At 37.8% G+C, this 17,590-nt stretch overlaps 1 protein-coding gene across 2 annotated transcripts in view; it reads left to right on the top strand.

Annotated features, from left to right (window-relative positions):
- The window catches only part of atp6v1h (ATPase H+ transporting V1 subunit H), a 99,856-nt gene that overhangs the window by 71,537 nt on the left and 10,729 nt on the right, over positions 1-17,590 (top strand). For both annotated transcript variants that reach the window (XM_039754507.1, XM_039754508.1), the window contains exon 13: positions 15,546-15,659. In XM_039754507.1, the coding sequence (XP_039610441.1) occupies positions 15,546-15,659 (114 nt within the window). The remainder of the gene's footprint in view (positions 1-15,545; positions 15,660-17,590) is intronic.

The following is a 17,590-nucleotide window of genomic DNA, read 5'->3' as shown; positions in this document are numbered from 1 at the left end:
AATCACGTGAACTGACTGTCAACGCAATGCGTAGAAAACCAGGAAGACCTCCAAAAAGCGCTGAAGAAAACATGCATTATATAATTGAGAAGGCAGCGAAACAATAAGAAGCGAGCGAGTGACATGTACTACCATATTCATGAGTGCTGCTACTTCGGAAAGAAAGCAAGGTGTAAACCTAAACTTTAAATTAAGTTCATAGACAGGCTGCCGCTGGCGTTTCTCATGCCCACGGGTAATGCGGGATACAAGTTTAATGAGAGGATGCAGGATATAAATGAGAGTTTTGATCACTTTGTAACTAAGTTAAAATTGCAGGTGAAGGGGTGTGCTTATGCAAATTCCGAGAGACTGTGTTTGTGGCGGATTGACAGTTAAGGCGGGTGGGGGAGTCACGTCATCATCTCCCCTCCCATTTACCTAATTTCGCTCTGAGCTGAGCTCCACGGCTAACGCTGTCTTTCGAAGCAACTTCGTCGCACTGCCACCAAATACTCACAGAAAAATCCACAAGTTAATACACACGCTGTCTCTAGAGTTTCTCCACACTGAATCCTCCAGGCACTACTTATAAAAGGTTACATTGACAATCGTGTTACGTTATTTTTAAAATCTTTCCTCTTCTTGGCACAAGCACAGCTGAGAAGCTTCGATGCATGTGCTCCATAACGCGTTAAAAAATAATGCATTTAATCACACTTTGCATTACAAGCAAAGGGGAACTTTTGTCAATGCATAAATCACCTGGTACACCGATTACTTTGATCAGCGCATCCCTATTCATTTTACCCTCGCACCACCTTGGTTTGAGAAGAAGTATGAAAAAATATGAGGTTAACACAGAAAAACAGATCACCAATTCAAGCTTTATGAATAATCAATTCGCCATCAATAATTGTTTTGGTAAAGCCATACTCCGTGTAATCCTCCTTCCATTTTATAATTTTTCCCCACTAGCCATGATTAAATGAATGGTAAAAAAGTAAGAACAAAGCGAGGGTGACTTATTTAGGTAGGCATATATATGACAGCAACACTCATGACAATGTCAGTCATGTTACATTATTATTAAAATGTTTCCTTTTCTTTTTCATTACTTCTTTAACACACTACTTCTCTGTTGCGAGGCGCGGGTATTTTGCTATATATATATATAAACAGTTTATAAACAGTTTATATATAAACTGCTCAAAAAAATTAAAGGAACACTTTGAAAACACATCAGATCTCAATGGGAAAAAGAAATCCTCCTGGATATCTATACTGATATAGACTGGGTAATGTGTTAGGAACGAAAGGATGCCACATCGTTTGATGGAAATTATGTGGCAGGCTAGTCCATTTGTCCAAAATTTAATTGCAGCAACTCAAAATTGTACGCAGCACTTTGTATGGCCCCTGTGTTTTTGTATACATGCCTGACAACATCGGTGCATGCTTCTAATGAGATGACAGATGGTGTTGTGGGGGATCTCCTCCCAGATCTGGACCAGGGCATCACTGAGCTCCTGGACAGTCTGAGGTGCAACCTGGTGGCATTGGATGGATCAAAACATAATGTCCCAGAGGTGTTCTATTGGATTTAGGTCAGGAAAGTGTGGTGGCCAGTCAATGGTATCAATTCCTTCATCCTCCAAGAACTGCCTGCATACTCTCACCACATGAGGCCAGGAATTGTCGTGCACCAGGAGCCAATGTACCAGCATAGGGTCTGACAATGGGTCCAAGGATTTCATCCTGATACCTAATGGCAGCTAAGGTGCCTTTGTCAAGCCTGTAGCGGTCTGTGTGACCCTCCATGGATATGCCTCCACAGACAATCATTAACCCACCACCAAACTGCTCATGCTGAATGATGTTACAGGCAGCATAATGTTCTCCATGGCTTCTCCAGACTATTTCACTTCTGTCACGTGCTCAGGGTGAACCTGCTCTCATCTGTAAAAAGCACAGGGCACCAGTGGTGCATCTGCCAATTCTGGTATTCTATTCTATCGAGCTGCATTCTGCTGGGCAGTGAGCTCAGGGCCCATTAGAGGACATGGGGCCCTTGGGTCACCCTCGTGAAGTCTTTCTGGTTGTTTGGTCAGAGACATTCACACCAGTGGCCTGCTGGAGGTCATTTTGTAGGGCTCTGGCAGTGCTCATCCTGTTCCTCCTTGCCCAAAGGAGCAGATACTGGTCCTGCTGATGGGTTATGGACCTTCTATGGCCCTCTCCAGCTCTCCTAGAGTAACTGCTTGTCTCCTAGAATCTCCTCCATGCCCTTGAGACTGTGCAGGGAGACACAGCAAACCTTCTGGCAATGACACGTATTGATGTGCCATCCTGGAGAAGTTGGACTACCTGTGCAACCTCTGTTGGGTCCAGGTATCGCCTCATGCTACCAGTAGTGACACTGACTGTAGCCAAATGCAAAACTAGTGAAGAAACAGTCAGAAAAGATGAGGAGGGAAAAATGTCAGTGGCCTCCACCTGTTAAACCATTCCTGTTTTGGGGGTCATCTCATTGTTGCCCCATCTAGTGCATCTGTTGTTAATTTCATTAACACCACAGCAGCTGAAACTGATTAACAACCCCCTCTGCTACTTAACTGGCCAGATTAATATCCCATAAGTTTCATTGACTTTATGCTACACTCTGATTAAAAAGTGTTCCTTTAATTCTTTTGAGCAGTATATATATATATGTATATGTATATATGTATGTATATGTATATGTATATATATGTATATATATGTATATATGTATATATATATGTATGTATATACAGTGGAGGAAATAATTATTTGACCCCTCACTGATTTTGTAAGTTTGTCCAATGACAAAGAAATGAAAAGTCTCAGAACAGTATCATTTCAATGGTAGGTTTATTTCAACAGTGGCAGATTGCACATCAAAAGGAAAATCGAAAAAATAACTTTAAATAAAAGATAGAAATTGATTTGCATTTCATTGAGAATTTCATTGAAATATGTATATGTATGTATATATATATATATATATATGTATATGTATGTATATGTATGTATATATATATGTATGTATATGTATGTATGTGTGTATATATATATATATATATATATATATATATATATATATGTATATGTATGTATGTGTATATATATATATATAATATATATATATATATATATATATGGCTGCAGATAGGCAGGCAAACAGTGCAGCAATCTCCTCCTCCCCCTCCCCAGCAGGCACGTGCTCGCTCTTCCTCTCTCTCTCTCTCTCTTTCTTTCTTTCTCTCTCTCTCTCAGCTCAGCTCAGGCAGGCAAGGGAAACTGGCTTGTTCGTATACCGAGTGTGTGGTTGTGAACCGAGGCAAAAGTTTGGCAAGCTTTTTGGTCGTGAACCTAGGCATTGACATTGACAACACAATTACATTGTCAATCGTGTTACGTTATTATTAAAATGTTTCCTTTTCTTATTCATTACTTCTTTAACACACTACCTCTCCGCTGCGAAGCGTGGGTATTTTGCTATTAATATAATATAATATAATGAAAAGAAATCCTGGAAAGCAAGGCAACGATACGTGATCTTCTTGAAACACATTTAAAAGACCCGCGAGACAAAACAGACTTGTCACGGAGCGTTTCGCGGGGGCGTGGAACATGAGATTCTTGCAAGACACGCCCTACTTACAACAGATATCATATAAAAGCACATGCATCAAAAATCAGTCAGCCGTGTAAAAGCACGTAGTGCATACAGATCATGTTCTCTCAACACATATAAAGAGTGTAAGGACAATACGTAGAATAGACACCCAAGGCGATGGAGAAAAAAACAAGGCAGATAAGAGATTATGAAACCAGTACAATTCGAAAGTATTGCAGTGTCCCAGCCAGGTTGCGGCCTTTTTGGTTTTGTGGCTGTTCGGTCCAATTGAAGGAGGGCAGAGTACAGCACAGAAGACTGATAGCGGAGTATTGATTGATGCGGTAAGGGGGGGCAAGACGTGGGGGATGAGGGATTGGAGAGGGTGCTAGAAAGTTGTGTTTGGGGTTACGAAGTCAGCGATTGTTCAAGTAAAACTTTTGTGACACTTTATCATGTCAGTCGCTACAGTATCAAAGAAAAGATAGAAAAGATTGCATTACCGCAAAACAAAAGGTGATTAATCATGAGAACCAGGTGTAATTGAAAAATGAGCAGGACAAATTGAGATCAGAAATAAAAGGCAAAGAGTACACAACAAAGTCTTTTCGCATTCGCATCATTATTATGCACAAAACGTGGATTTACACAATAATACGCTATGAGAATATGTGGTCCCGTAACAGTTAAAGCAAAGACAAGTTGAATTTCAAAGAATACACAATTCGTTCAGGTGTATATTTATGATCACGGAGAAGCGATGCAAATTTTAACAGTCAAAAAGAAAGGTAATGTATATATTCTGGGAATAACATTACACACCAAAGGAGACCGTGATATGCCATTCGTATTAAAATGTTTACAGTTTACTGTGAGAATAGCTTTTGCTATGAGAATCAATAAATCACAGGGACAAACATTAGAAAAAGTCAGATTATTTATTAGGGAAACAGAAACAATATTCACTCACAGGCAGTTATACATTGCGTTGTCTCCAAAAAATATTGTTTTTAATGAAGCTTTAAAGTAAAAGTGCAAATAATGAAATTGAAACAATTCCAAAGAGAAAATTTTTTTTTATTGTATATCCGATTAACCAGCGAGCGGGGGGCAAAGCCTCCTATTGTGTGTGTGTGTGTGTATGTATATATATATATATATATATATATATATATATATATATATATACACACACATACTAGCCATGTGTGCCCAACTACATTGCGCGTGTTAAAGTTGTCTGTGAAAGGCTCCCTGTTTAAACATGGCTGCCAGTCGTGAACTGGGCCCTTCGTCGCACAGCATTATGATTTTTTATAAGGTAAACAAAATTATAAAAGAAAACCCCTGGATATTGATTCGATAGGAATGGCCTACTCGGAATCACTGTCTGAATAGTAATTATGTGGTGGTGGAGGAGCATTTCTGCTTCTGTCCGTTTACAGTCTGTCTCGTTTTCACGACGCTATCATTTCCTCTCACGATGTCTTCTCAACCTTTCTCCAATCTCGCAGGTTGCTTTGTGGCAATCCAAAGAGTAAGGCAATATACACGGAGAAATTGTTATAAAATGGGGACACATAGGTATCCAGGCTGTTTAAAGCATAAATAGGGATCACTTCACTGACATGTGAGCAAGCCACGGTACAACTGTGAGATGCACAGCACTCTCTGGCTACAACGTAACAATAATAATTTCCAGAACGTGCTGTTACGTTGTCATTCATTTTACCCACTGTCTTTCTTTCATTCATATGTTATGTAGGCACGTACCTTTTATCTTCGGCAATCTCATTCTCTAACCAGGCCTCAGGAGCTAACCAGCGTAACACTCTCCACCACCCCTTTCGTTATTCCGGCACATTGTTGACATCCGTGTGTAACAACAACGTACTAAACTGGAAGGTGGTCTACACATATTTGGAATTCGCGGACAAACAAAGATCAAGATCTAAATAAAGATCTCTTTAGTTAATTTAAAGCAATTTAATTTAAATTTGTTTAGTTTGATTGTGTTTTGAGGTGTGACTGGCGTACTATAGTCTTCAGTAGTATAAGTCTGGAGGAGATTAGATTCTTAATGCAATGCCTATGTTTTAGCTGTCTCTCTACTGCCATCTAGTGCTTCTTCTGCTAATTCATTCGCGGACAAACAAAGATCAAGATCCAAATGAAGATTATATATAATAAATATATATATATATATATATATATATATATATATATATATATATATAATGTTACAGAAACATAATTTGCATTAGTTTCATGGTGTAATTAAGATAAGAAATGTTAATCATGTTATTTTTGTCACTTTTTGAATTTTATAACACAGTAGCAGGCTCCCAAAACTACTAGTACCACTTTAGTTTAGATTTCCATCAACAGTCTCCATACTGTAAATGGTAGTATAAACTGACAGTAACAAATTTCCAGAATTATTTTTTTTTAAAGGTAATTTATTACTGTCCGTAGCATAGTTGATTCACCATAAACTGTTAATCAGCTCACAACAGACTATGAACATTTGATTAACTATGCTTTTACTGCTTTATAATTGATGTGTAAACTAAAGCATGGCCAAAATACCCTTCTGACACATCTATGCCACCCAATACCGCTTAAATGCTCCATTTGCCTCTACGGCATAGTGTAAAAGTATGTTGTGAATGTTAAACTCTTTGTTTTTTCTATGTTACTTATAATACAAACAGATGTTGTACGTGAAATATTTAATAAAATACCAGTTATTATGAATGGCAACACAAGAACAATATTCCTTTATTGCACATAAGGTTTTATTTTTTCTTTATCACTGGTGAATTATTTAAAATAAAACAAACATAGAATCACTAATGTGTTGTTATATAGATTTTAAACTATCAACAGTAGAAAAAGCTTCTTTTAGTTGCAGACTGATTACATGTTTAGCAAGAAGTGTTTTGACTGTCTGTTTCCATGGAAACTTGTAAAGCTACATTTTGTTATTTAAAAATATCAAAAAGGAGAAAATTGTATCTTTCAGGGTCAGAAGCATGCCAGTTGAGTGTATGAGAGCAATTTATGCCTCATTTATGCTTTTACACTGCACTTGGCCAGGTCCAAGTTATTTGGGCTGTGTTCTGGCAACGAACTGGTCTGACATTTTAATGGGTTCATGACCATTTTTATTTTTTTTGTGCTATATTGATTTCATGTTGCACATTATCTGTTTGGTTTCATGGTCTAGACAGGAGATGTCTTCCTTATGTTGGACTATGGGGGAGTATGCAGCCGAGATATGTATATTATATTTTGTAATACAATGACATTGCAAACAATTTGTTATCACAGACTCAAGTTTTGGTAATTCTTTTTGTAAAGTCTGACAAACTGGATTCTCTGAAAATGTATAAGCAGAATGAATGGATTGGTTTTCTTATGAATTCATATGCTGCTGATTTCAACATGTCAAAATTTCACATTGCTTGTGTAAGAAAAAGTGAGCATTGTCTATTTTGCTAGGCTTTTAGTGGTACACAAGGTCTGTTAAGACAGCAGATTTAACGGGAAAGCAGAAATTCAGCTGGACCCCACCAGCATTGCTAATTGATAGTTAAAGTAAATGACTGAACTGTAGCTCAATCCAACACTTTGGTCAACTCTTTACATCTGATAGGAAAGTTTAAATAAAGAGAGACCCCTTCAGACAAACACTCAAACAGATGGTCATTTTAGGCTTATAGCCACGTACTGAACACTGGCTTGATGTGATTGACAAGTTAAAGCATCTGTAAGCAGGCACTGACTCTTTTACTGGAAGTGACCCTGATCACATTAACTAATGTTACACCATTCTTCAAAAATAGCCGCATTCATCTAAGCCATTCTCTTTGGGAGCTGAAAGTATTGTGGGACAAAAAAACTTTCCTCCATCTTCAAAAATGGCAGTCATGGAGTCCAAATGAGAATGTAGAACATTTCATTATTTGCACAGAGATTTGCACAAATGTCTTAGTCCATGGAGTGAGCCATCAATTAAACAATTCATCATCTTTTATGCTTTACTATTCCACTTATCACCGCTTCATAGGAGGGTGTTTGGGTTTTCCCATTAGAGAAACCATCAACTTTATTTTCCAAGATTTGAATGAGGGTGAACTAAGATGAGGCAGATCTCATGTGCTTAAGCTTTAAGATATGTTCAGTTAACCCTTGAATTACCTTCAGGGTTATTTATTGCAGCAGGAGCTACCACTCTCCTATACATAGACACAGCAAACGGGTATAGTTGGGGCCAGGGTAGTAGCCAAGTTATACTTTTCCCTAAATTTCTAATGTTCCTTGCATCACCCATCGGCAACAGGCACATATCTCGATTGGCTCGTAGTTGTTTCTGTGGCGCTATGCTGCTGCACTGCAAACCTGCGGTTGACTTGGCGACAGACAAGCAGTCCTGTACAGACGCAGCAGTCACGCTTTGGTGTGTTGCCTTGCTGTGGGGGGTTCTAAAAGAGTTAATAAACTTCACACTCAACACTACGATTCTTTCTGCCCTTTGTCTAGTAAGAGCAGCTTCTGCCTGCATGTATAAAGACTTTTAAAACTAAAGGGTTTTGCTCAATATTAGTTTTACAATGCATCATCTGTAATTTTTGAAAGTTACTTATGGACCCCATATTAATATCTCATGAGGAGTTAGGCCTATGTCGTTCATAATGCCAGCAGTTAAAAAGATAGTCATTTAATCCAGCTCTGCTTGTATCTTTGCCAATTTGTTTTTAACACTAGAATTACCAGAGCCAACAAAAAAATTCGTAAATCCGGCCCACCTTAAATCCCTTTACACCTCTCCGTCAGCGTCTATTGTCTTCTAAATGTGTCGATAAGCCCAAGCAGCCTGCTATACCATCCCCCTACCGCCTCAGAACCCTCAGAACGGGTAAGAAGTTCTCCCAGTTCCTGCCTTGATTGATTATCTAGGAGTGAGCTACCCAGAATTGTAAGGGGAAATAATTTGGTGTGTGTTTTGTGTCTACAACAATCTACTGTATGTAAACACATTGTTAAAATGGAAACGTTTTTTATGTTTTAGTAATAAATGACAAAATGTAGACATGAACTGTATAATGTGTGAAGGCTGATGACCGAATATCAAATAAACACTTTATCAAAAGGTGCAAGTACAATACGACAGCTTCTGTGGTGCTGTGGTTAGAACTGCCGATTTATAATTTGGTGCTTTACATGATGAAAAAAGACAAAATAAATAAAAATTATAATAAGGGAACATTAATTAACATAGAAAAACAAAGTAATGTCCAATGGCCTGGGAGGACAGAAAAAACAAAAAAAAACTCCAGACGGCTGGAGAAAAAAATAAAATCTGCAAAAAATAAAATGTCCAAAATAGATACTTAAATAAAAACTTATCCTCTATAATTATATCTAGTTTGGCTGTTGTGGATTCCACTCAATTAAAAAGTATATCCATTATAACAAGTAAATCACAATATAAAATAAAGTCAATCTGAATATATACTAAGGCACTAAGGCAAAAAAAAAAATTCAGTTAGTCTCACAATATTCAAACTATTGGCACATAACTTTTGCTGCTATGGAAATAGCTGTGTAAACTAAAAATCATTTACTATAACACAAAAATGAACCTTTCCCCACTTATTGACACCTGTGTTAATTTTGCTATCATTATTTATTTCATTTTTTTTTTTATAAGAGGTAATGTAGAATGAGAGGGTATCGGTCACTGAAAACCCTGAAACCAGTCCCATTAATGTAACATTTGAGAAGAGCCAAATGTCATAACTCTCTTACAAAGAACACAAATGCGTCCAGGATTCATCTAAGATACATTATAGAATTCTCCAAACATGCAATTATAATAATACACGTAAGCACATTTTTTCTCTGCAGTTCCAAATGTGTGATCAAAGCAAAGATTAATTTTTGTTCACATGTTTTTTAAAACATTAGCAAGATATCCTAAAGTGCATCAGTGCTACAGCAAATATGACCTAATAATGTTTCCTGCACAGGTCAATATAATCACATTCACTTTGCAGAATACTATGGTAAAATGAGTGAACTATAACACCACAACATTTCTTGTTGCATCCACGGTTAACATTTATTCGACACTGAAAATTATTGCAAACCTCTCTGCATTACAAGATCAAACCTATGATTTCTTACAGTATCTGAACATTTTTGAAGAATGATACAGAATTTAATATTTGTAATGGAAATGCTATATTTTAACACTGTCAGAAATATAAGTAGACCAGTCAAGCAGTGTAGTAAGCTGATTGAAACCCAGCAGCTCTGAACTTACTGTGAAAAAGCTTTGATTGCTTGGTTACATATATTTGATAGTTAAGCAGTTTGTTCAGTGTTGTAGTTTCATTACCTGAAAATACAAAATACAAGGAGTGGCAGATTGCAACTGTGAAGCATATCTTTTAACAGAAGAAAACTACATATTGCTTTTGAATTCTGAAAGAAAAAAAAATACTTGAATATTTTAAATTGATCCTAAGGCAGGCAAGCAGTACTTTATTGCATATTTCTAATTGTGAATTGGATCTAATTTTTTAATGAATGGCAGTAGTAGATAAAGGAAAATCAGTGCAAAAAATATAATAGGTGTAGGTGATGCTTTCATTATTTTCATGTGCAATGTAATAAAAAGTGTAATCTACATATATTTGAAATATTATAGCCCTCAAATTAACTTGGGCGAGTTAATCATATTAAGTTCATCCGTTGAATACTTTTGTTAATGGACAGTCCTGATTTGCTCCACTGCTGCCTAAATATTTCTGTGGCTACACCTGTCCAGTTTTCATTTGCACATATCAGAACCATTGCTCTTTTGCTAGCTACGTAAAGTGAAGGTTATACAATGTATTAGTCTTTCACTTTTTTGGTAGCATGTTAGCTCTGTCAGGGTTTGCAAAGCACTGAACTGACTAGAAATTTAGTTGGTTGTGTGTGCATTTGGTCTGAAGTAGAGATACGCAGCATTGTAATACGTAATTATAGCTCTGCAGATGGGAGTGGTTAGTTGAGGAGTAGGATGAATTACATTCCGTTCAATTAATTTTTGTATAGTGCTCTTTACTGAGCACTGGCACATTGCCTTTTGACCATTTTTTCAGGTAAACTGCAAGAATAAACTTTATAAATTGCTAATAACAGAATAAGTACACATACAGACACTTTTATTTAACTACACAGAAAAACATAGTAGTTTGAAACTGATTAAAATAAATGGAAACCAACAGTATCCATCCATTAATTAATTATTGAACTATGGCCATTTGACAACAGAGGAAAGGGGAACAAAAATTATAGTGAGCAGCATGCCTAGAGAAATAACATCTGGGAGTCCACGATCAATTGTAAGTGAGGAAGTCGAAGACAATGTCATACACTGTCATAGTCCTGGAGACATCGGACAACTAGTCGCCCACCCCCTACTGGGCATACTATAGTAGAGTCTGTGCTGGACCCTTCAGTCTGATGGAAGAATCTTTCCATCTTATGATTTCATGGCTCCCAGTATATTAGAAGATTTGTTCCAGGCCACAAGAAACAAAGTTCCCCAACTGACTACTGTACTCTGTCTCACCTCCCTTAGAGTGAAGAGAAAAGGAGAGAGGACTGTTCCTTGTCATGCTCCAATGTCCCTTACATCTGTGTCAGAAATACAGTCCTTGAGTCTCACAAACTGTGGTCTGCCCAATAGATAGCCCATTATCCAGGTCACCATAGGCCCATCCACCTACTCCCCTCTGAGTTTACCCCTTAAAAGGGATGACTGGATGGTATTTAGGGCAATGGGGAAATAAAAAAAACATAATCCTTGCAGTACTGCCAGCTTTGTCCTGTGAAGAATACGCATTGAATAGCAGGTAAAGAATCGTATACTCCACTCCAGTCTGTGTTCAATTGGCACATTGCAGTGGGTTCAGGTGATCTACTACGAGAAGATTTCTATAGTCCAGGACCAGCCTCAAAAAAGTATTCATGATGTGAGACATAGGTGCCACTGTTCTGTAGTCATTAGGTGAGGAGATGTCTGCCTTCTTTGGGATAGGAACAATGCAAAATGTGTTCCAAAGCAGCTGCCATTTCTGCAGCCTTAGTGACAGTCTGAGCAGGTGACAGACAATACCACAAAGTTGGTCACTACAGGCCTTAAGAACTCAAGGATTGAATCCATCTGGTCCCTTAACTGCAGAAGTTAAACACCGAAAGTACTATCTCCTTTACTTTACAGTTATAGATAGCCCATACCGATAGTCAGAGGTGACTCATCACTGTCCATTTCAGTTCACCTGGTTGGAATTGTTGATGTAGCAGGGACAGTGTGGGGAGATTGGTCATTGAAAGAAGGTGACAGCAGATAGGAAAATCTGTTACAAATTTGGTTCAGGGTTTTAGCTTTGTCCATATCCTCTTCTAACACCTGAGCCCTGGGTTGCTTGAGTCCAGTAATTATGCCAGATTCTTTCTAGACATCTTTCATGTTACTTTAAATGAGTTTGTTTTCTATTTTAGCTTTGTAAGCTTCCTTTCCTTCACTCAGCTTTATCTTTTTTACTTACTGTATGTTATTCTGAACCTCTTTGTCACCAGAGTTGAATGATCTTTTTTTCTCATTTAGGAGACCTTTTAGCTTCTTATCCCAGGGCTCGTTGTTTGGAAAACAACACACTGTCTTTGAGGATGCCACAGTGTTGACACAAAAGTTAATATAGTCTGTAATGTAGTGACTGAGTCCCCCAGTATCACCCCCATGTGCCTTGTTCTACAATTGTGCTTGAAACCTTGTGAACCCTTTAGAATTTTCTATATTTCTGCATAAATATGACCTAAAACATCATCAGATTTTCACTGAAGTCCTAAAAGTAGATAAAGAGAAACCAGTTAAACAAATTAGACAAAAATATTATACTTTGTCATTTATTTATTAAGGCAAATGATGGAATATTGCATATTTGTGAATGAGATGACCCCCAAAACAGGAATGGTTTAACAGGTGGAGGCACTGACATTTTTCCCTCCTCATGTTTTCTGACTGTTTCTTCACTAGTTTTGCATTTGGCTACAGTCAGTGTCACTACTGGTAGCATGAGGCGATACCCGGACCCTACAGAGGTTGCACAGGTAGTCCAACTTCTCCAGGATGGCACATCAATACATGTCATTGCCAGAAGGTTTGCTGTGTCTCCCTGCACAGTCTCAAGGGCATGGAGGAGATTCTAGGAGACAAGCAGTTACTCTAGGAGAGCTGGAGAGGGACATAGAAGGTCCATAACCCATCAGCAGGACCAGTATCTGCTCCTTTGGGCAAGGAGGAACAGGATGAGCACTGCCAGAGCCCTACAAAATGGCCTCCAGCAGGCCACTGGTGTGAATGTCTCTGACCAAACAACCAGAAAGACTTCACGAGGGTGACCCAAGGGCCCCATGTCCTCTAATGGGCCCTGAGCTCACTGCCCAGCAGCATGCAGCTCGATTGGCATTCGCCATAGAATACCAGAATTGGCAGATGCACCACTGGTGCCCTGTGCTTTTTACAGATGAGAGCAGGTTCACCCTGAGCACGTGACAGAAGTGAAAGGGTCTGGAGAAGCCATGGAGAACATTATGCTGCCTGTAACATCATTCAGCATGAGCAGTTTGGTGGTGGGTTAATGATTGTCTGTGGAGGCATTTCCATGGAGGGTCACACAGACCGCTACAGGCTTGACAAAGGCACCTTGGCTGCCATTAGGTACTTGGACAATATTACACAAAGTTGTAAATTCCATTAATAATGCAAAGAAAACAGCAATTAACAAATGAAATGAGACAGACCATTAATACCCTTAGAAGTGTAGATATTTAATTTACAGAAATTGAAACAATAATTCAAAGATTCAGTGAGTATGGTGTCCTATACAATTCAAAGGCAGTTGGAAACTGGAAGAAAATCTGATATGAAGAGATCTGGAATACCCAAGGTCACAACCCACTCAGAATACACGTTTCTGAGGGTCACCAGCTTACGTGATTACAGGCGCCTCAAAGCACAAGAGCTTCAAGCACAGCTTAACAGTGGATGATAAAAGCAACTCTCAGTTTCTACTGTGAAGAGAAGACTTTATGTGACAGGCTTGAAAGGGTGAGCAGCAGTAACAAAGTCATTCCTTAAAGGAGAAAATAGGGCTTTGAAATACTGGTTGTGGACTACTGCAGAATGGAAGAAAGTCTAATGGACCAATGAATCAAAATTTGTAATCTTCGGTTAATCACGCAGAGAGTTTGTATGCCATCAAGTTGGTGAAAGGATAGTTCCTCAGTGTGTGACGCCAACTGTCAAACATTGAAGAGGAAGGATGATGGCCTGGCTTTCTTTTACTGGACTTTACTTGCACAGAGTGACTGATATTCTGAATGAAAATAATTACCACAGTTTGTCTGTTATATCAGCAAAAGGTGGCTACTTTGATGAATCAAAAATTTGAATACAACTTTGTAAACTTAATGATCCTTGACTTATGTTTTTTATTTGCCATTGTTTATTTCTTCTGTGCCTTAATTTCATGAAACATTAAGGCATTAAACTGTGTGACTTTTCAATTAAAACTGAAAAAAAAACTGAGGTGCTCTAAAACTTTTGGCTAGTAGTGTATGTACACTAGTAATAAAAATTAGAGAACAATTTATGAAAAATTGTTTCAATATTGGTGACTGGTGCTGCTTACAATTTAAAGTCATAGTAGCTATAGGTATGCTTACTGTTCTACTAGAATTAAAAAAAAAAAAATAGCCAAGGCAAAAAAGTAATCCAACAAAAAATATTTAATTTTGAAAATTACAGTGATTTTAGTCTTCCAGTAACTGTAGCGGGTTTCTTTGTCATAACTTACCTTACCTGCCACAAATTACCTTCCAGAGATTCTCAACCAGCTTAAAATCAGGACCTTGGGATAGCCATTTCATCACTTTGATATTCTCCACTTCTAAGAACTACTTCACCTGTTTTGCTGTGTTGCAACGGGAATTGCCATGCATAAAGATGGCTGGCTGATTGGGTGATCCTTGCAGAGTTGGAAGTGCATGTTGCTGAAGGAGGTTCTGGTACACGTTAGCATTTACCTTGCCATGTAGCCATACGAAAGGCGCAACCATTGCTGCAGAGAACATCCCCATACTATGACACTTCATTCTCCAAGCTTTATCAACTTTTTCCCTTGATTTCATTACTGAAATGAACTTTGGGCCAGTTATCTTCAGTCCACAGAGCATGCTCCTTAGCAAAGGCTAGTCTAGTTCATTCTTCCTGCTGATAAGAGGCCTGATCACTGCATAGTGGACCTTCAGTCACAATTCTCTCAGATGACGAGACTCTGTATGTTGAGACAAATTCTTACCCTGTTCAGCACTGAAATGGCACGCAATTCCAGCAGCAGTGTTGTAACGATGCCCTACTGAGAGTCTCAGTATCATCCTGGTCTCTCATGCACACATCTTACAAGAGCGACTGCCCTTTTTTTGGGACTTGAATGACTTTGTTTATTTGTACAGCTTCAATATTCAAGTTATGCTGAATAATCAGTTGGAGTTTCCTGGTATTTCAAGACATTATCAAATTAGAAACAGTAGTTGCTAGTAAAACATGTTCTCAAGTTTTGCTTGCTCATCTCCATCACTTATGTTGTTTAAATCTTTTATTTTGTGATATAGGATAGTTTTCACTGATGGGATATGATTACAATATGTTTCTTCTATTCATGTTGAGGTAATATTCAGTTCAAATAAGCAGTGACTTTGTAAATGAAGTAAATGTAAATCTAACTTTAATCTGTAGTGTGTGTATGTGTGTGTGTGCATTTTTATGTATAAGATCTAATACCTCTTCATTTTTTACTTGTAGTGTAATTGAACAACTTGGAGGAAAGCAGCTTGTGATGAACCATATGCACCATGAAGATCAACAAGTTCGTTATAATGCACTTCTGGCTGTTCAGAAGTTGATGGTTCATAACTGGTGAGTAATCAATAACAATGTTTAATTTGATCTATCAGTTATACATGTGAATTTCCCCTTGGTATTAATAAAGTTTATCTAATCTAACTAGTTTTATGGGTTATGATTGCAAATAGATTCTTTGTTTTCGATTAATTTGTTCTTTCTCGTTAGGTTAAGTTTTACTGAGGAAATAAAGCTTAATCTTGGTATACTGATTGTTATAGTCACAATTATGCTTTTTTATAACTAAATAGAATGTTATATGAATTAGTTGGAGCTTTTTATATTGGCAAGTACTCAAAATTCTTTTTAGCCAGATGGTGTTCAAAAATTTCATGTCTTGTTAGAAAGTACATTAATAAATGGTGCCTACATCAATACTGAATAAATAGGGTCAAATTCATATTTGCATGTGTTTATTTATAGTAAATGGTACTTTTTATTAAAGTAGATCATTTTTATAATCCAATTTTTGTTATTTGCAAGGAAATGCTTTTATCCCTTCCTTATATTCCTTCCCGACTTCAATCAATTACACATATCCTTTATCAAGAAAGCAAAGTATCCCCAGCCCCAGATAGTCAATTAACACTAGAATTACCAACGCCTACGAAAAAACTTGTAGATCCGTCCCACCTTAAATCCCTTCGCACCTCTCTGTCATTGTCTTTTGTCTTGTAAATGTGTGGATAAGAAGCAAGCAGCCTGCTGTCACATCCCCCACCGCAGCACAAACTTTTCTCAGCTCAAGTCTGTCTACCTGCACGTCAGTTGCTTAGAGTTGTATAGAGTAAATACTATAATATTATTTGGAACACATGCTTTTCATGTGTATTCCGTGTCTACAACAATCTATGTAAACACATCGTTAAAACAGAAATGTTTTTCATGTTTTAGTAATAATTGACAAAATGTAGACTTGAAGTGTATAATATGTGAAGCCTGAAGTCCAAATATCAAATAAACACTTCTCATAAAAGGTACAAGTATAACAAAACAAGTGCGTTTTTATTCAGAAATATAACTGCAGAAAAAGAACTCGTGTTAGGGTGCGACATTGAAACGTTCTCAATACACCTGCTTTGGCGATGTAATGGTAAGAACTGCTGACTGGTAATCAAAAGGGTCATTAGTTCGACTCCAAATGACTCAGTGTTGAGAAGTGAACTGCTCTTATTCTTATAATTTTAGAATAAAAAATATACATTTGATTTGAGTCAGTAACAGCTGATGTAAATTTATGGTACTTGTAAAGGTTAGCGTTTTTTTTTTTTTATTCTCCCAGTCATGTTCATGCTCCACCCGATCTGACACTGCTTTTTTCACATAAAGACGCGCTATAACAGAGGTGAACTCAGAAGATGATGAGGGTTCTACATCGGAGAAAGAATGAATGTCGCACTTTTGCTGTCGCTGTACTTTAACGCTAGAATTACCAGAGCCTACGAAAAAACTTGTAGATCTGGCTCACCTTAAAACTGTTCTCAAGGACAGGATCTCTTTGTATACCACATTGTCAGTTCGGCCCTCCGGTTGTAATATGACCAAGCTGTGCGCTGAGCTTACTCTTGAGCATGCAGCGTACAGTCGGCCATGTGAAAAGTAATCTTGTGTCAAATCTCACAGCTTGGATTGCTGCTGTCATAATTGGTTTGAGTTTCATGGTTTGTTTCAATTATGACAGTATTTGCAGGACTTGTGTTGAAGAGACATTCGGCACCTGTCAAGCGTTGTAAGCATACAACCGGTTTCATCGATAACTTCACATCCAGCTTTTCAGAGTTTAAACATTCATAAACATCAAAGTGTCCACTATTCAAATCGTCACCTGTGAATCTAAGATGTTTAAGAAGCATTGGCGGTTGTCCAAAGGTGTAAAATATTTGGCTATTTCAGTACACTTGAAAGCAACAACCGAATAATTCAGCACCAGCCATCAACTCACATGC

This window comes from Polypterus senegalus, chromosome 5 (assembly GCF_016835505.1).
Source record: "Polypterus senegalus isolate Bchr_013 chromosome 5, ASM1683550v1, whole genome shotgun sequence".
Taxonomy (NCBI): Eukaryota; Metazoa; Chordata; class Cladistia; order Polypteriformes; family Polypteridae; genus Polypterus; species Polypterus senegalus.
Note: the sequence above shows the minus strand (reverse complement) of the source record. Positions and strands in the feature narration are given on the sequence as shown.